Source organism: Anser cygnoides, chromosome 5 (genome assembly GCF_040182565.1).
Source record: "Anser cygnoides isolate HZ-2024a breed goose chromosome 5, Taihu_goose_T2T_genome, whole genome shotgun sequence".
Classification (NCBI taxonomy): domain Eukaryota; kingdom Metazoa; phylum Chordata; class Aves; order Anseriformes; family Anatidae; genus Anser; species Anser cygnoides.
Window position 1 is genome coordinate 25,107,005 of NC_089877.1, and position 25,728 is coordinate 25,132,732.

At 34.4% G+C, this 25,728-nt stretch overlaps 1 protein-coding gene across 11 annotated transcripts in view; it reads right to left on the bottom strand.

Annotated features, from left to right (window-relative positions):
• DPH6 (diphthamine biosynthesis 6) overlaps positions 1-25,728 on the bottom strand; it is a 196,463-nt gene that overhangs the window by 43,774 nt on the left and 126,961 nt on the right. For all 11 annotated transcript variants that reach the window (XR_010831708.1, XR_010831707.1, XR_010831709.1 and 8 more), the window contains one exon: positions 14,956-15,198. Coding sequence is in view for 6 of the 11 variants with exons in the window: in XM_066997502.1 (XP_066853603.1) it covers positions 14,956-15,198 (243 nt within the window). In the remaining 5 variants the exon portion in view is untranslated. The remainder of the gene's footprint in view (positions 1-14,955; positions 15,199-25,728) is intronic.

Here is a 25,728-nt window from a genome sequence, read left to right on the forward strand (position 1 = left end):
CATTAAAAAATGTAAAATCTAAGTCAGACCTATTAACACAGGAATAATAAGTATGGGACAAACCTATATTCAAAGCATTTTATGAGCATTTAACTATTTTACTTAATTTAGTAGAAAAAGGTACACATTTTAGTTATTAACATTTATTATAGAAATTTGCTTATTTTGACTATCCTCCATTTGTTCCAAATGAGAAATATTCTTTTTGTTGTGTGAGTAAGGAGTAAGGACTACCTACCTCACAGCTGAATATGGAATCAGGCTATAAGAGACAGAGATGAATGCGTAATTGCTATCTCTACAAAGAATTGACTCAGAGAACAAAAAGAAAAATACTGTGATGTTACTTTTAGAAGCTGATCTTCTATGGTATGCATTATTACACCATTATAGTGGCAAGATTAATGTGCCTTTAAATAATACATTTAAAATTTCTTTTACATTGCCTGCATAAAACAGAGTGCATCAAACTCCTGAGATCCAGTTCAAGCTTTGCTAGAGAGTCTCTCACAACAATAGGTTTATGACTTTAAAAAGTAAAGATTCCACTAGGAAAACTGCATAAGAATAAAAATGTCAGTTCCTGAAGAAAGTAGGATACAAGCAATCCTTTTCAACATCCTAGTTCATCTAATAAATAGGCCACATACATTCCTCATATAACACTCCTGAATTCAAAGAATGAATAGCACAATGTTTTGTAACAATAAAATTGTTAAGACTTTTTGCAAAGCTTACAAATATAAAAAAGTCTGGTGTTTATTATTCTTTCCTGAAATAAAATAGAGTATTTGCTGCATGCCAAAAATACACTAACACAAGACTGGCAGGCTAAAAATGAGGTCTTATAAACCTGAATATTTATAGTGGATCAAATACTGTTAATATAAAAAGAAACAATTTTTTCAGATATTTTAGTCCTCTCTACTCCACAACGTGTTGGACAAGGTTGACAGTAGTTCAAGTATCACTGTGTCATATAGAAACTATTTTGTACAATGTCAGCTGGAACACTGAGCCTGTTGGTGTTACCCAACAGGGAGAATCTAGACAAAGTAAGGTTCTACTTTATTTTTTGTTTCAGTATCTGATAGCCCATTTTGCAGAATACTTTTTGTGCAGTCTTTACTGATCTTTCAGAAACAGAAATAGCAAAAAAAAAAAAAAAAAAAGGAAAGTAGATACAGGAAAACAAATATGATTTTAGAAATTTAGGGGCAGTACTATTTTTACGGTACTTTTAATAAATTTTTGTAATTCTCAAGGACTTCAAATTAATGTTATCTCTCAGTATAATATTTTCACAAGCTGGCATTTGGAAAAAAAATATTACATGCAGGTACAATAGTGATGCAAAATTAATTATTAGATACGAAGTAGTCAGCAATTAGCATGCCAAGCACAAAAGCTTAACTTTTGACAAAGGCAAAAATGGGTGAAGAAAATGAGCATCCTTCAAATTGTATTAGAAAGAGTATAGAAAATCTGAAATCTATACAATATATTGCTAGCTATTATCAAGATTTTTCAAGGTTAAAATCTTATGGTAGTTAACCAAATATGTCAGAAGAAACAACTACAAAAATTAACTTACATAATATAACCACTACCACACCAGTAAGCATTTTTAGGGACCAAATCACACAACAAATCTGATAAATTTAATTTTAGAAGACAAGACAGGTTTTTTTTGGTGTGTAAAGAATATATTAAGTCTGAAGAATCAAAACTTTCATGACAAATAGTCTATGAATAGTATTACTGCAAGTAAATGTAAGCTTTATAAAAAAACAAGCAAATGGAGAAGCCTGTGAAAACAGAAAACGTTCATAAAAAAAAAAAACAGATCAATAACTATATATGATCTATAGTTAATATCACTCAAACAGAATAAGTTAGCGACTTGGTATTCTTTTACCCTTACTGTCAACAGAGGCTTCAGGAAGTGGTATAAACTTTCTCCATTTCTGCGTGATAGACAAAAGCTCAGCTGAAATTAAAGACATAACCTTAAAAGCTCTGTTTTGATTATATTTGGTATATAAGGACGTCATTTGCTCGTTAATTTTGTTTCTCTTTTCTATTGTTGGATCTCTGGATTTTTTTATCCTTTCATTTGGGACACTGAGAAGGCACACTGCAGGCTCTGTGACATGATCAAACTAAGAGCAATCAGTATCACATTTCCATTAAGACATAGTCAGCTTTGAACAAGTCTCTAGAAGAAATAAACAACTGAAAGCATGAACAAAGGCCATATGAAAAGTCTGTAATAACTAGGCTAACACTTCAGCTTTTTGGGTTACCAACATAGAAGTTTCCTTGAAAAGTAAGCTCAAATAATTACTTGTTAGATTAAATTGAAAGGAAAAAAGAAAACACGAAGTGGCCTGTAGAAAGAAAGACCTCCAAATGCGTAGTAGTCGAAAAGAATCTCCTATGTAAGACTGAGACTTCCATTTTAGTGTAATTTATCAGGTAAGTATCACAATTTGTTCTATCCCATTATCTAACAGCATAGTCTCAACTGCCCTATGGACTTCAGAGTTGTCAACTATCTCTTGAATTTTATTCCATCTCTTCAAAATACATTTCATAATGTTATGTGACAATTATGCCACCATCAGAGCAAAAAAAAGATCTTAAAATGTTGGATAATTAGCTAGTGGAAGGGTGCAGTAATATCAAATGGAAAATATACAACACCATTTTTGTAGGTTTTTAGGTGGTTCTAAACTTCAGACACAGCACTGAACGCTCAGAGGAAAGCATGTTCAGAGGACTGTAATGAACGTGTCTGGACACATTATGAGCACTATCAGCATAGCCATTCAAGGGGCACAGTGCCTGAAATTCAGAATTAGACAATGACTATTAGCTTTAAAAATGCATGTGACTGCTTGAAGGAGAAGATTTTTCCTCTTACTGGTCCCTTAATTACCCACACTGACACATACTGAGACAGATTAAATCTGTTTTGTTTGTTATGGTTATTTGTTTGTTTTCCTTCTTCTGGAGGAACTGTTTATGGCTGCAGCAGAAAGATTTTGGTAAGGAAGTACTCTGATACAATATGAACATGTCTTGTTTGCTGTAAGTCAAAGGGGCAGCCTGATTATGGGTCAGGAAGGGATTTCCACTTTTGTTAAACACATACAAGTCTTAGGTTGTTTAGTTTATTCTGCAGAATTAGTCACAGATCCTCTCACTAGCACAGCATCAGTTAGGTTGGAAAAGACTTTCAAGATCATCAAACCCAACCATCACCCTGACCTACTGAATCCCATCGCTAATCATTTCCCTTAATGACACGTCCACATGTCTCTTAAATATCTCCAGGCATGGGGACTCTGCCACTTCCCCGGGCAGCCCGTTCCAATGCTTGAACACCCTCTTCGTGAAGAAATTCTTCCTAATGTCCAATCTAAACCTCCCCTGGTGCAACTTGAGGCTGTTGCATCACGTCCTATCACTTGTCACCTGAAAAAAGGGACTGACACCCTCTTTCCTTCAGGTAGTTGTAGAGAGAGATGAGGTCTCCCCTCAGCCTCCTCTTCTCCAGACCAAACAACTCCAGTTCCCTTTGAATCATTTGTACCACGTGTACATACCAACCTAATAAATACAATTCCTACTGCACAGGAAGCTCAGTCCCTCTGTTCTCAACCTGTGGCATAAAATATTTTAAACTCTTAAGGTCTGATATATTTTTGGCTAAGTACACCCACAGGGTTCAAAATAGGAATACCTGGGTAAAATGCAATGGTCTGTGATATACAGGTCAGACTAAATGATCTGATGGTGCCTTCTGGCTGCAAAAGCTCCTAAAGCTCTGAAATCTGTTTTACCCACTACTTACACTCAGTCTTTCTACCAGCACTACTGTGCCTGAACGCTAAAAACCCACAACAAGAAGGCAACCATCTTACTCATTATGGCCTTTAATATCCCTTGCTGATAGTTTTCAATTTTTAAACAGCCCTACCTGTCGTGCTGTCTTTTATGTGTTCTCACAATTACAGATATAATTTTGGAAGCAAAATATCTAAACAGTAAGCATAATAAAAATGAAACAGGTTAAAGCTTATTAGCAGTAGGGAGCAGATATAGCAAAATCCTGCCAGTTCCCCTACATTTCCTCCCCAGCAGGGACTTTCTGTCAAGCTGTGAGTTAGCTCTATACAATAATGCAGGCTGCTGTTACTGCAATTGCACCTTCCTATACCTCGCTATTGTACTAAAAATTCACTTTGATTTTTGATTTCTTCCTTGGTAATAATAATATTTAAAGCAATTCCTGCAGAGCTAAATGTAAATTCCAGCACTGCATGCTAGATACTCAAAAGGGTATGAAAATGTAAAATTGATAAGAAAATTACACATTAAAAAGCTGTTTTATTTGCTTTAAAAATATTAACTTCCTCTCAACAAACTAAAGGTTCCTGAGCCAAGAGATAACCAGTTAATGACTGGAGTTAAGATTCCTTGAAATACCTCTCAAACATACATCATTCAATATATCAGTTACAATGTGGAAAAAATGATAACTATTTAAGGAACAAAGTCATAAATTGATAGCAATATAAACTGAAAGCAAATGAAGTCTGCCACATGAAACATGATCACAGACTGTCACTCTGAGGGTTTTATTCTTCATGTGTAGTGTCAAAAATAAGCACTTAGAAAAGAGAGTTGAACTGAATTAAGGACGTTCAAGATGGAAAGATTCCACTTGAAATTCATTTGAGAATGTGTACCCAAATGGGACAGAAAACGAGAAAAGTTAATGGTCAAAATCTGCTTTCTGGGCATTAAGGTTAGCTGATTTTATGATTCAGAATTTAAATTTCAGACCCTGATTGCAAAGATGTTTTCTTTGAAAGTCTACTTTCCTTCTGAACTTTGAACTTGAGCTGTTGAGCTAATTTTCAAACCAAGTGTCAGCTCTTACCTCACATAGTCTAACTACAGTCACAAGTTCACCAGCAGATATACAGCACCATTGGCTACTGCTGTTACACATGTAATTAAATTTTGCAGTACATAGTGAAGAAAATTGTGATGCTACTGGAGGCAGAAGAAAACCAATTTGAAAATTCTGGTGGCACTCCTAAACTCCTATTAATTGCCAGACTTTCACTCATTGAGACAAACACCTTTAACAATAATATCAAATATAGATTTGGGTCAGCTGTCCTGGCTGTACTCTCCACCACTGCCTAAGGAAATTAACTCCACCCCAGCCAGACCCAGTATACCCGCTAATGACATGAATTTCAGGATAACTAATTTTAGGCACCTAAAAACGATAAGCCAAGCTTGAGTTAAAATGCTTTTACATAACATGTATTAATATATATGCCAGTTAAAAGTTGATGACAAATACAAATACATATTCATGGATGTGTTTGGGTATGTATGTATATTTATCCATATGCATATATATGTGTATGGGGAGGATGGGAAAGTGAAAATATATATCTATACATCTCCCCTTGTCATTCTGCAGAACATGCACAGGGAGACTATGCACTACTGAACAGATATCTACAATTCCATGCAAAGATACACTTGACAAATTATGACAAAACTTTACCAAAATTACTGACTTAATTAGAAATGATTGACAATTAGTATTTTCATCAGTTAACAGTTACATTTTCCTCTTTGAGGCTCACTCCCTTCTTTATAGGGTTATATGAAGAAGTTAACTACTTTGTCAACTACAGGAGACGGTCAGGATGCTTCTACAAAGGTGCTTATAAATGAGATGCATAAAGACCTGCATAATATTAACACTGAGTAATGTCTAAAATGAAATCAAAGTTAGATTTCAAGTGTTACCAGCTGTGTTACAACTAAAGGAATGACAAGAGCTATACACATGTATCACAACAGCTGGAAGCATTTTTAATTTTCATCCATGAAGCTGAATAAATACAGGGAGGAAGCTGAAAGTGATTATTCACTGCTGAGCTGGCATGCATGTTACTGAGTACGGACCAGTTAGCACTGGTTGTTTTTGTTATGCAAACACTTAAATAGATTTCAAATAATGCTAGTTCACTTTTAGGCTGTCTTACATACTCATTTAAAAATGGAGTACAGAAAAAAAAAATATATTTTGTTTTATCTTGACATTTTTGAGTAGGGAAATCAAATATCTGTAATTGATTTAAATATATATACACACACAGGATTTAAAAGCCACTCTGATATTTTTAGAGAAGGGAAAAGAATGAAATTGTTATTATGACCAGCACAGAGAACCAGAGATCAAGATAATCAAGTACTGGAATTTAGTAGGATCCCTTGGACTGTACTATACACTAGTAAGACAGTATTTCCACTGGAAAGTAGTGCAGATTTAGGACAGACCAGTTGTAAGTAAAACATGGAGGCTGAGGTGGTAATCTGGCTGTTCTTTCGGTCCTGATCAGCAGGATTAACTCATCTGGATGAGAACAGAAGAATTCCAGAGCTGATGAATGTCCTGAGGTTGGTTCCTTCATTGTGGAGATCTAAAGTGCCCTACATGTAATTAGGATTGCAGTTTAATAGGGAAGTTTCTTGAGTGAAAATAGGACCTTCATCACTTTTAAATCAAAATGGCATCCTACCCTCTATATAGAGGCACTGACAACAGGTACCAGACTTGGGGCTGAAATTCTGCTAATGGTTTTCACAGCCATCACAAGTAAGACTTTTGACCAGAGGCTCTGGTCTGAGCAAAACACTGGATGCATATATGCCCTGTTGCTTAGCACAAAAGTGACAGGCTCAAAGCAGAATTAATATTTTCAGCAAAGGAGATGAAGAATCACTCAAAAAACTCTTATAAAGGGACTGCTCCAGGGGAAAATCAGTCAACCTGGATGAACTAGGCTCTTTACTACCCTGAACAACTTGACATGTGTTTCTTCACTGTGTCTAACTGAAAAACAAAGTTCATTTGCATGTATATATTACCTGTAAATGCCAAATAAGCTGGTGTAAATCAATTCATGAGAGTCAGAGAGTTATGCTGCCTTATACCAGCTGAGGATTTGATTTTATCTATCTACACCAACATTCACATGAGTAAGAAACCCTCCCCTTTCTTATGTTGTTCATATTTTATGTTTATGTTCTACAACAGGTTAAATTCATGTACACTGTTTAGAACTTTATGCAATCATATGTTTATATATGTTTATATATATATTCATTTTATAATAATGGCTTTAGTTAAGAACATGTACACTGCTTCATTGTTGTTTTTGTTGACTATATTCCTTTTTAAAATTCATTAAGTTTCCACTAATATTACAAATAGGGCATTATAATCTTCCTTTTTTTAAGAAAAAGGAAAGCGGCAATTCTTTTACTTTGCATTGTGACCGGGTGTCAAAAGGCAGAATAGTTTCAAGGACCTCCACAGTTCCACTATCTGCATTTGACCTGTGTTAAATATTCTCATTACAGTCGCTTCAAATGAATACAAAAGCTTTGTTTAATCCTAACACAGGGGAAATGAAATACACCAGGCACAAGATGAAAGACCCACTACCACTGTGCTATTTGAATGCACTGCTTGTTCTTAACATGGGCCATAAAAGAAGCCTGCTTTAATACATCAAACTGTAGAACACTCAAAATAGCATCTAGTAGCAAAATAAATGTTATAAACCTGATGAGACAAAAAAAGGAAACAGAAACATGTATTTTCTTCCTACGGAATTTTTGATAGGCATAGCTACTGGCTTGTGGCAATGCTTTTCAAAAATATTTAGTTTGCTTCTGCTAAAATTACCAATTACATTAATTAGTCCATGCAAGATTTTTCTACGGTGGAAATGTAGTGGGGTTTTAATCTATCATTTATACCTTTATAACATTCATTTTCTTCTTACATTTTAACTATTCTGTTTGAGAAGCTAGTAAAAGAAGACCAGTTAAACTAGTATTACCTACACTATTGTCTATAGGGCATGGAATTTACAAAACTATTTGGAAATATAACAATTGTATTCAACATAAGTATTAACTAGTATGTATGATAAAATATACAAAAACGTACCTGAATATTACAGACTTACAAAATCTGTTCATGATGCTAAAAAAGTACATATCCTCTCACGGAAAGCTTTGATTTATTTATTTATCTTATATTCCTTTTAGGTTTTATGGTAATTTTCTCCATAGGTAAAAAGAATCTTAAACTCTGTCCAATCTGTTGCAATAAGAACAAGCTTTGACTTCCACTATTTGAGCATAATCTATTTCTACTTAGGATAAAGAGTCACAGAATACATTAATTTTATTTAAATTCATGCCAGTCTGCATACTTCAAATACTACGTGCACATCTGAACAATGCAGCACACTGCTGTTTTACAGATCCATGGTGCCATTCTAAATGAGTGCACTGAAGACATAATTACTCCAGAAACCACTGCACACAGCTAGACAGCTTCTGGTTCTGGAAATAACTTGTTTATAACTACCTTGCGACTCTGCAAACTTTTGTAGGCAAAATGGAAAGATGTATGGTAGTATGAATGGTACTTGTGGGGGCGTCAAGGAAGGTACAATGCAGGTGTTCCCTATAATGGGCCCAGAGGCTTTTAGATGACTGATCTGAGATATTTAAAAAATATATCTGGTTCAGGCTAATTTACATCTTTTGACATCTAAACAGTTTGTAAATCTGGACAAAAGGGTTTAAATTTAGCTACTTACATTTGGCACCAAGCTACTTAAGTGCTGCAAGGAACCCATTCATAATATATATATCAGATCAAACATTGCAAATCTTTTTTCCGTCACTTCTGCATCATGTGATACTAAGACACACATTGTCAACAACCTGACTGGCATTCCTGACAGCATGAAAGTCAGCTCTAGCACTCTTTGCTGGATTTGAAACAATCACAGGATCACAGCCACTCATGTTGAATTCTTCCATAAAAAGGAAAGCTCTTGTTAGAAGAAGGTAGGTAGGAGAAATTTCAAATCTACATTTGCTCAGCAATTTATTGGAAAGAGAGGACCACAAAACTAAAACTAAAGCAAGCAAGCAAACAAACAAACAAAAGCTGTGTTATAAAAGCCAAAACACACATATTTTTTCACATCACATGAAGTATTTTGCCAGGTAGATTTTTCATGGCTGACTATAGAAAATACAGCGGGAGCAGCCTAAAATTAAATAAAAGTTAACAAAATAACTCAGAGTGAACGTTGTGGTCTTAGAACTTATAACAATCCTGCAATTACATGAAATGTCTTTCTATGCAACCCTCTCCTCTATTCTTAACAAAAAACTATTGTTTTCATTGTTTCATCCAGCTTTCCAAAATCTCCCTTCACCACTAGTTTGGGACTACTCACAAATACAGGCAACGCGAAACTTTGTGGTGGTAACAAAACATTGAGTACTAAATGTGCTAAAGTATTTACCTATACATTTTTCTTTGCATGGCAAAGAAATCAGAGATAACATTTCAGATAGTTCTGGAAAATCTGCCTCAGATTTTTTTGTATAACATCAAATCAAAATATGAGCTGAAACTCATTTTTATCATTCAGTCATGTTATCAAGAACTATATTTCAAAAGCAGCAATAGGCCTCCAAACTTAACTTTAAATGAGTTAATGTGCTCTTAACTCAGAGAAAAATTGAACTACTAATACTTTTTCATGGAATGTACATTTGATCGGCAACAGCCAAAGCCAATATCTATTACACGGATTATCAAAATTGATTTATTTTACTGGCCTAGCTATACACACTCTTGCTGGGGATTAGCAAAATGTAAGAATAATAAAACAGAGCAGTTAAACAAGCTGGAATGCCTGCAATCTTGAGACACTACAGCATGTTTCTCCTCATGTCAGTGAGAATAACAAAACAAACCAAAGAGCAGACATTCAGAGGTAGAAAAAAGTAGTTGCGATCTTGCCCATCTCAATTAATCTAGTGGAGTCTGCTGCACAGACAGAAGTATAATCCATGACCTAAAATACACTAACAAATTACTACAGTGATGGTTCTGCATGGAAAGCCCATAGGGAGGAGGAAAAGAAGGTAGAGAGTGGACTCAGCTCTGAACTAAATATAGTGAGAGCTCTATCCAAACAGTACAACTCAATCCTCATTGAATCAAGTGAGTACAAAAAGTAAATTAATAAAATTTTGCAGGCACAGTCACTGTTATATCATTATACAATAATTATTTGGAATATTTCCATCTATCAATAATACCATCTGTCCCACCCAATACAAATGGACTACAACCCATCTGGCTTATTTTTTTCTATTGATTACTCTGCTGAATGAGTTAGCAAAACCACTTACAAAATCATCATATTACATGACACTGTCATTAAGAGATGTGAAGTAAAGAAAAACACAAGATGAGACTTAATTGGAAAACTGTCAGTTCTTCTTCCAGAAAGTTTTAGCGATGCTATAAGCTTTTTTTTCCTTTTTTTTCTTTTTTTTTTTCCTTTTTTTTTTTGCTACTTTTAAAAAAAGTAAAAAAAAAAAAAGCTGTAAATGCTAACTACTGGATTAGGTGGAAACTGTTCTACCACACTATCACACAATTGTTACTATTTCTGAAAAGTATATTAAAGAAGCTCTCCGAAGGTATCTCCTTGAGAGTGTCAAAATGTCCCAAAGTATGCTGGTGAGAGCTTAAAACTTATTAGGACTCCTGAAGAGACTATGGAAGGAGTACATCTTAAAAATGGGGTGGTGGAAGCTGCTGAAGGGTGGCACTTGGATCTGTTATTTCCAATTATGTTTCCCAGGATTTGGCCTTGATTATTTGTTTGCATAATTGTCTCCATTCTATTTTTGCAGCCTCTATATCTTTTGATTTTAACTACTGCTTCCCTTCACTTTAATTTCTACAACAACCTTAATAACGATGCAAACTTTCTTGTCTATCCACAGAACTTAACTGCTTACCTAGACTCCCCTATTCTAGTTTCAGTTTCTACAACACCCTGTTAGTTTTAACAAAGGAAATCGCTCTTGTGTACATTCACAAAGTTGATCCAGAGATATTTTTTTTCAGCCCAGTGATTTAGTATTTCTTTGGAGTGAGTCCTCACTGAGGCTGCTGTCTTATCCTTCCCTCCTCAATCATTTTTCTTCCTCCACAGTGGGTTCCTCGAGGCTACAGCCTTCCATCCCTCCACCAGATTTCTGTTTCCTCTGCCACCCCGAATGGCTTTTCCAATAACATGCCAACTCCAACTGATGCAGGCAGAAGACAGGGGGCCAGGGCCAGATTCCAGCTCTATGAATATGATCCTTGATGGCTGTGGGTGTCTGGAGCTCCGGGAGGCAACGTTCAGGGCGGTACTGGAGCAGCAAGGCTCCAGGGAACAGGGACCGGAGCACAGACACCCAGCGACCATCTGGAGCCAGGGAAAGCAGGATGACAGCAGTGGAAAGGAGTTGTACAGGTAGCACGGAACGACACTGAAATATGTTTATACAGTCCCTATATATAAAATATATGGAATGATTCAATTGAAGTTGCTGACCAGTAGTACTTAGGTAGAGGATATTTACCAGACATCACTGTGACAGAATGCTAATAATTTTGATGCCTATAATCTAGTCAGTGTGCTAAATACAAATACCTCAATCATAATACACCATCATTTTGCTATTAAACCCAGAACATTCATCAAATGGAACTGTAAAGTCTAAAATCTTTCTTAAAAACATAATTAAATGTATGGTTTATAATGTCTAGTTTACAAGAAATGAATTTTGAGCTTCACTGTTTTGTTTGCACAGTCTCTGTTATTTCCATGGATGACAGAAGCAGAACAATATCAATTGAGACACCATTTGCTCTTATTAAACAATCTGTAGGTTGCTATTGATTCATGCCCTTGTCTGCTGCTTGAAATAAAGTTCAAGAATAATAAAATACTTTTTGGTTTGGCTGACTTAATTTACTTGCAGAAAACAGAGTGTTATTTCATGTCATTGTATCTAACAGAACTAACTGTAGTAGTGTTGGTATACCAAAAAGAAACAAAAAACAAAAACTAAGACAAATGAGGGATGTATTACTTATATTTTTAAATACAAATGCCTTTAGAGTAAAGCTACTGTGTTCTGCCTTCCACACAGTAAGACAGTATTTTACAAGCTACTTCAAATAAAATATTAAGAGGTATGAAAACTACATTTCCTGTTTTCAGTGATTCTGTGGAGTTAGGGACAAGTGCAATTTAATAATTTATCAGAAAACTTTACCATTTTCCTTCTTCTGAGAATGGAATCAGACAAAAAGAACATTTCTCCTATTACTGGCTAGCACTTCTCCTCCAATACAAAACCTATTGATGAACATCTATTTGCATTAACAATTACATAATCAATTATATTTTCAGGACAGGACAATTCCTCCCTCTGGTTCTCTGTAGCAGAAGCATTTGGTACATCTTTTCCTATCCTTTGCTGTGCACATAAACATTACTAATCAAAAAGTATGCTTAGCCTGAGGAAAAATTCAGTTCTGAATCTCCTTTTGACAAAATGATAGGGAAATTGGAACATCTGGCTGCTAAAAACATCTCTTTCCCACTGATATTTTACATTTTTCCAAAGCATTTTTAGATCATTTTGTGGCACTCTTTACCTCATCTGCTATTTATTTTTTTGCTATTTCTGATAATTTCATTAATGAATATGATCTAAAAAGCACAGATTAAGATTGATAAGCATCCTATAGACTTGTCTGATGCTCTTCTAGGATGTTTTTTCTTAAACATTCCTGAAACCTGTTAGGCAGCTAACTCTTCACAGAAGTGAGTGTAGGCAGCAATCCATTTTTTAAACTATGGCTTGAGCAATCAGGAAGTGATAAGAGACAGATACTATTAAAAACCCGAAAGTAAGCAACCTCATGGGGTATTTTTCCAGTAGCTGAAAGAACTGCCTAGTGATCTCATTAAGTCAAAGAAAGGAAAGACTAGATAAACAGTCACTGGTACATAGACTAATTACAGGAGACCTAAAAGATTATATCTGGAAAATGGAAAAGTTTCAAAGAACTGGCAAATACTACCAATCTGCCCTGAAATCTGTGTCTGCACGTATTACAAATGAGAAAGCATGTAGGCTACATGGTCATGGTACATGTTATTAACCAGTCACATAGCAAAAAACATTCTCAGCTTTTCAAAATGACTATATAGGACACTTTCTGAGAATAATTTCTCTACGCTGAATTAGCTTAATGCTACTACGACTACATGCAATGTCTCTAATTACTGCCTCTAAGTCATCATGAGACAGTAAATCATCTAAAACATTTTACCTTAAGATAATATGTTAATAAGATATACTTGAATATGCACTGGTGTCATACTTGCTGTTTCCATTTACAGCTTGCAGCATCGGTCTAAACCCTTAAATATGGCAGACAGCATTATCTTAAGAACTATATTGATATCTCTGCAGAAAGTCTTAGGATCTGATATAAATATGGCTAGCAAAAACAAGGCTGAGGGCTTCCTCAGTACGACACAAGCTTTGGAATATAATCCCTCACAGGAAAAAAGAAAACCTAGGGCATTCATGAATTTGAAAATATTGGTATAGCCTTCTGTGTGACTAGAATAATGTCTTATCTAGAAGAATGTGTCTTTCCTAATTCACTTTTACTGTTTCCAAACCAATCCATAGAAAGGTATGACCATTTTTCAACAGCACTACAAAAGGTGAGGTTATTACTGTAATTAACTGCAAGTTAGCTACTTTGGTGAATTTTTAGTACACAAGGATCTTAATAACTGACCTATTTCAAATATATTGTAAAATTCAACTCTTCACCAAGGCATTCACCAAGAATACCATAACATATAAAAACACCTGACAGCATGCCCTAGAATAGAAATTGCAAGGTGTAAACAAACCAAAAAATTTTACATTAAAAACACAAACAATCAGATCTTAGCAGACTTAGAGTGCTACAGAGAAGACTAGGAATGTTTCAAATTCAATTCACTTGGTCTTGGAGGAGGGTACTCAGGAGGGTACTTTATTAATAAATCTAGGTTGATTGTGTCAGTTTCCATACAAAGCCTACATCTTCTTCACTCAGTGACAAGTGCCTAGTGCAAAGACTGAAAGTGAAAGCAAACAGAAGGAAAAGACTTTGGGACCATTGTTCCTTCTGTGGTAGTATTAACACAAGCCATTTATCTCCCTGAGAAACTATAGCAAGTTATATTAAGTTGCATAGCAATTCTGCAGTAACTACTCTTGTTTACCCATTTATGAAGTAGCTACATTTTATTTATTTAAGGTTTTTGGCCAATACCTTTTTAATGCTTGCAGAGTATTCTGCGGCTATGGTACCTACACAAAAGAAATTATTATAGTATGATTATAAATCACTGGGGAAGTTATTATGCTATTAGAGATCATCTAGGGTGAACCAACAGACTGGCACACGCCATGCTGGTCTTAGAAGTTCAGCTGAATAATAAGTAATAATAAGCAGTAAACTGCTAAACTCAGTTGTCATGACAATATTGCTTGTAAGAAAGAATGGGAAAAAAAATATCTCAACAGAACAAGTAATAAAAAGTTAAATACCCAGTTCATATTATGTAAAAATATATGGGCAGAGGTAATTCAAATACAGCATTGTTCCCATTTTTGCTAGAGGAACTGGCTGCTCTTTAAGAGTTTTTTAACATATTGCTTTGGGGAATTAAAACAAAGTTAGTGATGAATGTAACTTTCTATTATGAAATTTTCTGTCTCAATTGTGCACAGCCACTTATGAGCCAGAACATAACAGCTCAATCAAACGTTATTATACCAGCTTTACTTGAACCCCTCTGAAATGTACAGAGAAAATTCTGATATTACCACACGACTTAGGGGGAAAAAAAGACAACCCAGAAAGAAGAAAATGGATATCACAGCTACCTTTTTACATTCTCTTAATTTCTTCTGCCATATAGAATGAGCAACAGGAACGTGCTTGCTGTCAGTTACATAGCAGCTTGCTGTGATGACGTGATGGAGTGCCGTCTTCTGGCTCATAGCTTGAAGGACTCTCTCAACATGACGGAGGGCAACTACACCCTCTGTCCATATGCTGCCACTAACAAGCTGCATTGTACAAGGTACTAGAGCTATCTGTCCAGCGCAGTAGAGAACATCTCCAACCTAGGGAAAAAGAAATAAAACAGTAAGATTCTGAGAATTCAGAGAAAACAAAGGAAGCATTTTTCACCTTTCCAAGTAATTTCTTCCAACACCACTCTTCCTTGCCATCCTTTGTCACATCACTAAAAATGTTGTAAACACGGCATTCTAACAGTCATTTTTGATAAGGATTTATATATACTATACGAATACAGCACTGTAATAAACTTTAACAGCTATTACATGGATGTATGCGTCAGTTCAAAATAATATCTGACGTTAGTGACTGTTACTGCTGCTGGATCACACTGATGACCCAACATGGTTAAATATATTGATTGAATATATTGAATATATCGTCATCTTGATTTCTTTTAAGCAAGCTTCCATTTTTTCACTGTTCCATTTGTTTCAGTGTTCAGTTTCAGAGTGATGATGCATGCTCTCTTTCAGAATATTATAAAAATCGTGACAGTCCAGAAGGTAAAAGGAAATTACAGACTGAAAATAAGATGCAAAAGAGTGTTATTTAACTAAAGAGTTGGATTAATCTTTTGAAAATTGAATTAAATGGGTGGCCAGATATGCCATGAATATATGCTAAATTGAGCTGCAATGCAGTTACTTTGGGCTGATTTTCCTAAATCTTCCTGGCAACACTCTGAAGACCTACTTTCTGAATAGCAGCCAGCAAAGGAAATGTTTATTCTTATTATTCAGACATCTCAAAGATTTATTATAAAATCTTAATGTAAATATCAAAACTTTTCATCCTCTTATTCTGTACTTCTTTAGAAAGTCAGTACATTTCCTGATCAGTGAGGCAGTGAATGTTATTCCAAATCAAAAGAAAACTAAGTATAGAAATGGGAAGTAAGGTAGGCGTAAGCAGCTTTGAAGTCTGCACAGAAAGCAATTTGCAATGAGTAAAGAGAGTGAAAATGGACTGTGCAAGGAATCTTCAGGAAAAATTTTCCAGAACTTACTGTATAAACTGTAAAAATTCCTCAGAATTAAGAATAATTAAAAAAGAAATCTGTGTCCTAGAAGACATGGCAATCAAACCATGTGACAGACCCATATGCAACTCCAAATCTGTCCTCGTAACTGTCTGTGTCTCACAAAAGACTCACACATGTAACTATTGGAAGAGTATCTTATACAATTTGGCATACAAGTTCTATGATTAGCAGCTGAAGAGGGGGAGGAGGCAGAAAGGAAACATAATATATCAACTGACACTCATCAACTATTTAAATTGTTTAAAATATCTGAAATATTGTTTTGATAATGCTATATATAATCCTGAATTTTGAAAAAATATGCAAGTAATAGTTTATAGGAACAAATGGTCTTTTTTTTTTTTTTTTTTTTTTGTAGTGCTATTTTAAAATATGTGCCATTGAACAAGGGAGTCCAGCCAGCTACCAAGTGGCATACTGACAAGATGAGAAACAAATTCAGGAAGATATGATTCAGAGGGGCACAGGTTTGTTTTTAAAGTAAGCCATTCATTTTCACCTCTGCTAAGTGAAATTCATGTTATTAGTCGAAAATGCCAATACAGGTAGTTAATGCTTTTACAGAAAAAAAAAAATCACACTAGCAATATTTATTCTTTTTTTTCTGTTGGGCTCCTGGTTTTCCACGCATCACCCATGTTAATTATTAGGTAGACAGAAGAGCTGTTCAACCAGTTCACTTCCCCTATTCTTGAACAGATTGTTTGAGACATAATATGAATACTAATTAACGATAAAATATCTGTCAGTGTTTTGAAATACGGACCAAGATAGCACTTTCTTAAAGTATCCTGGATAGTTCTGATACAATTAGCACCATTGGTCATAAGCAAGGTCAAAAAAATCTCTGAAGGATTTGAGCAAAATTGGCACTGCTTTTGGCTCAGATTCAGTGGGAATTTTGCAGAGTTCTTTAAAAAATATTTTTTAAAAACCCCTCTGTTCCTGACATACTTGTTTGTATCTTAAGATGCAATTAATAGAAAAATAATATTCTCAACATGCCACCATGCTATGAAAGGGTGGATACAAGGGGGAAAGAGGGAAAAAGGATCAAAAGAGGCCACAGGTTTTCAGCAACTGTACTTCAGGAGGACATAATTTAGGGTAAGGAAAGGGGGAGGGATGTTCCTCTTCTCTTTCCCAGTGACTTGGTCATGAAAAGCAAGTATAAATAAACAATCAGCAGGGGCAAAGCAGCAAACCAGTAAAAACACTGTTTTAGCAGATTTCAAGAGGTTGTCTCTGGAATATTTGAAACATTATACAGAAAATTGTTAGCAGAATAAAAAGCATTTAAAACAGGGAAGACTTCATAATATCTTGTTCACAGTACTGAAATCTTACAACAGGAGATGTCACAATGTATGGTGTCAGTCCTTGTGTTGTGAAAGTGTTGTACAAAACCCTGCTAGAACTTTGCAACAGTTTATCCTTTTGGAGCATCTTCAAGGATAACAGAAGATTTTTCAGACTATAGATTCACAGTGTATCAAGTCTAGAGGACTTGCATATCCAGGAAATTCAGCAGAGAAACAAAACTATAATATAATGGATATGTATTCATACACTGAGGATTTAATTTTCACTGTAGCCAATATGCATATTTCCAGTGCTAAAATTTCATTAAATATTGGACAAAAGAAAAATATAAAACAAAACAAAAAACTTGTACTGCTGAAATGCTCACTTCTACCAATTTATTTTCAATATAGCTTGAGCAAGGCTAGCAGTTTATACATGGAGCCTCATGCAATTACAGATTTTTTTATCTTTTCATTTTCATTTGTGTCACTGCAAGTTAAATGAAAGGTGAGTCTTGATAAGCTAGCACAATAATTTGGCAGTTCTTTGTTTCAGTTAGCACAACTGTAAGTAATCAAGGGAATTCAATAGACAACCAGAACCTCAAAGTAGGCAATTCATACAGATAGGAATGCTAAGCTCTTATTTAAGAATTACTGCATTTCATACTGTACTTGTGCTGCTAGAGATAAGTCTAATACAGAGCTAGGTCACATCAATGAGGAGGAAAGAAGGTACAGCAGCAAATAATTTTATTTCACTTTTTTTTTCCTATCTGTCCTTCTTGCATTCATTTTTTATGCATTCAGGAATTCACTTTTTGGAATGAAAGCATTCCAGGATACAGTGGAAAGGAAAAGTCAGAATGATACTTGGTGCCACTTCAAATTGTTCTATCTCATGGAAAAGTCTTTAACAATATCGTAAGTCACTGAAAGGACACAACATATCTGCATTTTCAGGATGATCCCTCCCACAAAATATAATTCAGGAAAAGAAACAAGGAGAAAAACAGACTTAATTGGACATAAGGACTAAGTTAAGCTGTTAATTAACCAGAGAAAGCTATAATTATTGCTACTTGGAAAGGAACAGAAGTAACAGGATACCTCTAGATTTGCACCAAGTTGTTGCTGTTGTTGTTGTTGTTATTAAAGGCCAACAACAAATGGCTTTATAAAAAAACTTTATAAAACTTTTCCTGCTGGTATTATTAAAACTTATTGGTGATTAACTGGCATAAATATATAAAGTGCAGAAAAATTCTAAGTGACATTCAGTCATTCACATATAGGTTTTTATGACAATGTTAATATTTGCACCATATGAACCAACACACGTTTCTTGGAAGGGATTAAGTCAATATGTAATCAACCAAATCTTTCTTCTGAATGCAGTATGGTGTCTGAGTGACTGCTGCCCTTTAACAGGTCAGGGTACACAAAAGATTCAGTGACCCTCTGACCCAACAGTGAAATAACCTACCATTATTTTCAGTCAATGTAAATAAGCATAACTGACAATGTGCTAATAGGCTGCCTCTGGTCAGCCATGTGTACCTCTGACCTTAATGAAGACCTAAATCAATTAATACTCCAGGCAATAAAGACCTCTGGCTGATTAAGTTAGCTAGAAATCATCTTTTCTAACGGGATTAAAGCTGTAAGGTGGTGAACTTTTTATTTAATATATGATAATCCTTTCTTCCTAGGGCCCTCTTATTTTAGCTAATGATCGTAAAATTGCTTTTTGCAATGTGAAATCTTTTATTCAACTACCTATTGTGAATAAAGTTTTAAAGGTACCGTTCAAATAATGGTAATTGAAAGGCTTTGAATTCACACTAGGAACACAAATTACACCTAACTGACATGGTTCTAATACATCACAGACTTCAACATGATGCACATGTTTTTTCTTGAATTATTTTGCCTACACATTTGTAGGCTAAAAATGCCAGAAATGAGTTGATCATACATGGTTTAAACAGTTTTTCTTTTGAGAAAACGAATACAGAATCATAAACTAGAAGACAAATAATATATTCCTAAATGAAAAATTAAAAAAAAAAGAAGTTATAATTGGCCTTGAATAATAATAATAAAAAGTATAAAAACCTACTTATAGCTTTGTAAGATGCTTGCCTATCACCCTCAAAATTGCAGAACTTCTCCTAAAACAAAACAATCTTTTCTTAGGTATGGTCAAAAAAGTATAACTAATCAATAGCATCTGTTATTGCTATCTTATTGAAGTATCTGTAACATTTCCACAGTTTTCAGAGATTTATAACTCAGTTTTCAAATACTGTGACTGCAGCCTGCTAATCCTCATTTTGGGATGGAGCTTCATATGTTTCAAAATCTATTTAATCGCTTAATCTGCAAGACTACAAAACACTCATTTCCTTGCATTGTCCTTAACAATTATACTTTATATTATCAGAGTGTGATTTGAATTTTTCTCTTTGAACTTACATTTGTGGGTTGCTAGGCCACAACAAAAATCCACAGAGTATTTTTGTATTAAGAACTGAAGTAAAATACTGCAATGTCATGGATGTAAAATAGGCTGTACAACTTGTTTTGTTTTGTTTTGTTTTTGTTGTTTTTAACTGTAGTTTAGCAAAACTAAGATACAGTGTCCCACAAGGTCATATTAAGCACTGAACACATTGTCTTAACTCTAGAATCACACCTTTAAAAAACAGTGTTTTTTAAATTGGAAACCACAGCAAAGTGAAGTACCACGTACTATGCACAAGAACTGATAGTTCTCTAAAAAGGGCTACTAAATCAACAATACGTTGGAAGAAGCCACAATATTCATTATTATGGATATCAAATCGACTTCCAAAAATACATCCAAATACCTCTTATTCCTAATCTATGCTGCCCAATGGTAAACACCTCTGCAATTCTCTAAAAAGCAAATAATTAAATAATTCAAATTGAGCCTTTAAACTCTGCTGGATTTATAGCAGACAATCTTGTGTAATACCTTCCTGAAGGTCTGCAGCCCATTGAATTTTAACAAAATGCTACATGTGCAGACTTGAGAGGGACAATCAGGTCAGAAAGCATAAGAGAAAGTAAGTTTCAACTTCAAAAACATTTTTAAAAAACTGTTATACCTCATCACAGAAAATTGTATTATTTGCATATATATCTGTGGCAATGTGTTGGTTACATTTTAAGTCTCAATCAATGCTGAATCAATTTTTACAACTGACAGCAATAAAACCTACACATTTCTGATTTTCAGAAGAGAAAGATTCTGTGATGATTCAAACTGAAATGTTCACATAAAAACACCTCAAAAGCTGTCATTCACATTCCAGGGGTGTATAAAGCACAAAACAGAAATAAACCTAGTTTTTAAAGTCTGCAACTGTAGTTATAAATATCTAGGAAAGGTCCCAATAAAGTGGGTGAAAAAGGCTAATACATCTATGTGGGTATGGCAGCGAAGCTGAAGTCTGCTCCTGAACTCCCATTTTGGTGCACTTGGGAGTTCCAAAACATAGGGTTGAAATGAAGAAAACGGAGGTAAAATATTCTTTACTTACTATGCATATTTTGGTCAATGTCCCATACTGGCACACATGGTACATATTGTTCCTTTATGGAAAATGATAATAGGCAGTTCAAAGACTTAATTGCCGTAGAGGATAAACTGCTCTTCACATCTAAAAAGGATGTATTTTGCAAAATAGAAAAGGAGCAGTTTCCCTACTGGAAAATGAGCAAGCTAACAAGTGTATTATTCCTTGATGCATTTCTTTCTTGGGACAGTGAAATTCTAGTCTTCATGACTATTAATCTGTCACCTTTTACAAAGCCTACCATTTCCTCTCAAGCTTTTGAAAAAAATCACAAGTTCTCACAGAACCGTATTAGCAAAATCTGGCAACTGTGAAAAACTGCAGAACACTCAGCTTTATAAGCGTACCTTATCTAAAAGATGGGAGTAAAACTTCCAAACTGATTATCATTTACTCATTTCTTATTCGTATCGCTTTGAATGATGATGCCAAGACAAATGAAAAAAAAAAAAGGAGCTAAGATTAGTCTATTCCACACTAATTGGGGTGGAATGGGGAAGGAGAGACTTCATTAAATCAGTATTTATCAGGAAAAGTAAAGGCATATTCAGGGTCCAGAAAAACAAGGTGGAAAGGATTAGTGTCTAAAAGTGTAAAGTGATAAAAATGACAATGTGGAAATGGAATATTGAGCAATGAATACCGATTTTTTAGAAAATGCATATTATGTCCAACATCGTTGACTGCATTTTTGAATTACAATTACATATGCATAGATAAGAGAGTATAATAGTTGTAATTCATTTGGATTCTTAAAATATCTGATACAGCATCTTTGTAAATTATTTTTAACTCTCCTAATTATAAATGCTGTTAACTAGCTGATAGTCTGTAAGGAGAGAGTAATGAAAATGCCAGCATACTGAACTGGGGTGCCGTAGGGATTGGTATTAGGCCTGATTTTATTTAACATCTTCATTAAGTCAATGGAAGAAGGGATTAACAGCATGGTAATGAAACCCACAGAGGATACTAAATTAGAATGTGCACCAATTGTAATAATAAAAATGGACACAGATTTGAAATACAGGCAGGAAATATCAAAATGAGACTTAACTTAGGAGAAATGGAAACTTACACCAGAACATATGGCAAAAATGTTTTGAAATACAGATATTCATAGCAAGGGAGAAAACTTGACTGCAGAAGTGCTGAGCATTGTATATTAAATCATAACTCTTCTTTACTAGAAGCAAGTTCAGTATAATACAAAGAAGATACTGTCTCTGTTCTCATGAAAAAGGTCAGATTCATCAGATCTATCAAATGCTTGTTCCAGGGTAAGTAACACCAATCCTTGGCTAATGAAAGAGTAAAGTTTTCTAAAAACTCAGAAAGTGGTACCATACCCTTTAGGACAGGTATGATTTCAAAATAAACGGTGTAAAACATCCAGTGATATCAAAGTTTCAGATGATTATTTGGAGTTTTTAAGTACTTTTTTTCAGAAGTTTTCACATTTCATCATTAACACTGATTTTCAGTTCATAGATTAACATAGCTGAATTCGAAGTATGAAAAACATTTTAATCAGCTAGGATAAGGATATAGAAATTCAAAAAATAATACTTTTGTTTTCCTCTGTTAAATGGTAATTGTTGAAACCTTACAAGAGGTTAGATAAGCATTCATTTGAGGTTCCCACACAGTTAAATTGCGTTGTGACTATGACTACTTATGATTATTATCCTAAATTTATTCTGATGAGGATAGCTTTATAACATCAGCGTTCTTTCTTTCTCAGCTCTGTATAAAAAAAAATAATAAAAAAAAAAATAAAAAATAAATGGTATGTTTACATGACATTTTCCCTCCTTGATTTCTACATTTTTCTGTCTGTGCTTTAGGGGAATGGCTCTAAGGGAATGGAAAGTATATATATGAGAGGAACTATAACGTACTTGCATCCACACACAATAGCTAAAGGAAGATAAAGAAAACAGACAAAGTGATGTGATAACCTTATATACCTATATGTGTTTATATTACAAACCTTGTCTCTACTTTTTTCCTTAAACAGACATGTGCAATATACTTACGGATCTCATCATATTCTGCTCACATTAAGTATAGTTGCTACTGCATATGTCCACTTACAGTAAACTCATGTATTGGATAAACTATGACTGCAGTCCAAGAAGGCACACTAGAAATTTCTAGGTTGAATTTTTAATAGGTTAGTTCATGTTTCCACTAACCTAGTGGCAACTTCAACCACCTCAACCACCCTTATGGTTGGTTATAAGGGTGCTACTGCTCAAGGCTGTAACTGCTCTGGAATACAGCATACTAGAATCAAAATTGTGGTCATAAAATCTGATGAAGAATGAGTCGTTTGTTTTTTTTTTTTTTTTTTTTCCTACCTGTCTTTACAATCTTTACTCATAACAACCATTGAATATGTTAGTGTGATTACAAACAGAAGGGGGAAATGCTCTGTACTGAAAGGTGAAAGTTGTTCATCACACTACAGTAATTCACAGGGTATGAAACACATTAACATGATGACATTCCATTCTTACAGAAAAGATTTCTATCCCAGCCATCACTTGGCTTAATATTCTTACTAAAAATATGCCTTTCATGAATGTCACTGGATACTTTATCATAAAGGTTTGTGATAACTGGGAGACACGAAAGAAGCAGCTTCATAAAAACAAGAATCTATTTGAAAAGAGTTAATTGTATTAATAGTATTACTAAGCTGAAAGTTCTTATTCCAGCAATATAGTGTGACTTCATACTTTACCTATCCTCTATGTATACTCAGTCAAACGGGGGTTGTGCTTATATCTTTGGCTACTTAAATAATAATCAAAATTAAAACACTTTAATGTATGTCAAAGACTATTCAGTGCAGAAGTCTAATTTAAAATAGACATCCTGTGAAATCCAGCAGGAGAGGAATAGTTAAAATTCTGTGTGCTCTGAGTAGTAAGTCACGAACAAATTTATAAATTAAAAGAATCTGTAATTTGACAGTTACAATGTGTTATACATTCTCATATAAAAACAGAAATACAGTGTTTGTGAAGTGAAATACGAGAAGAACACTCATTAGGAAAGTAATGTCCTTGATGCAATTGCCTAACCTAAAGGCTAAAAATTCCTAACAAAACAAATAAAACTAGGGAAAACTATGGAAAGACAGCAATAATCTCAGAAACATACTAACTGTGCTCATCCATATATATATTTTCATAATTTTTCCTTGTTGTACCCTTAAGCACTGACTTTGTATCAGAACTGCAGTGTGAACAACTTGCTTATATAAAATATCAATAAATCTAAATGTGTAATCAGAAATTTAAAAAGCATTATGCTATGTCCTCAGATTTTATGACACACCTTTTAGAGGGCAGATTTTCTCTTAGACTGGCAGCATTTCATGACAGAACGTTACCTATTGACTAAATGGTAACATGTACCATTTAAAAAATAAGTTCCTATAATAATTTAATTATATATATATATATATTTATGCTTGGACAGCATTATAATTATATACTACACCAAAAAATATATTCATTTAGGTATGTAGTTAGAGTTTTGCATTATACATTTTCCTGTTTTTTTCTTCTTTATTTTTGTATGATCACCTTATTGTTCTCTTATAACACCTATTTTCATGGAATTTTCTACATGACAGTGTATTAGTAACTGATAGATTAATAATTAAATAGGTATTTTGTGTTTTACCAACTAAGATGAAATCATGTCTCTATCCATCTTACACGACAAAGTGAGGTCAAGATCTTGTGCTGGTAGAATTACTGTGTGCTTAGTCCTTTTTGTTTGCATTATTAATACAAGTATTTATTTTAGCTACTAAAAACTAATTGTAGAATCAAGCCCCTTGCTATCAGGCATATAGTAAAGTGTTAAAACTAAAAGGGTGTAAATATGAGGAAGGGAGAGGCAAAATGCAGTAAGGAATAATTCAATGGTTATGATAATCACCTGCAACAGTGCAGAGATCCAGGCTCAAATCTCTTTGGTATATTCCTTTTGCCCAGTAATGGCAGTAGTGTTGCAGCAATGGGCAACCCAGGAAGCACATCTCAGTGCCTACTTTGTGTTCTACTTTGTTTAAATAAACTCATGTTCTTGAATCAATATTACTTTTTTGTTTCTTAATGAATGTTTTAATCAGTACGCTAGAAGTTAATACAGGATAGGAAGACACTCTGTAGAGAAAAAAAGTATTAGCAAAGATCTGAAAAAACTTTCCAATGAATGTTCAGTCAAAACTGATGCATTCCTGAGCCAGACTTCTACCTTGATAATTCAGTATTATCCAAAAAAGAAACGACTTACTGAAATTCCAAGAATTCCAAACTTCTATGAGTCATGGTTACCTTCTATTTTTCAGAAATAGTAAGCATTTAGCAATAACAATGATTCTTAATACAAAATAAGCCTTACACTGCAGAACATTTAGACCAAGATGAGCCTATACAAACACAATTTTAGTGAAATGTTCAGGTTACTTCCTAAGAAGTGATGTAGTAAAGTGGAAACCACATGGGGAAAATAGTTTAATTTAAATTTTTGAAAATAAAAATACTTAGAGAAACTTAATGTGAACATGAGATGTGATCAAGAAGTTCTCTTTGAAGT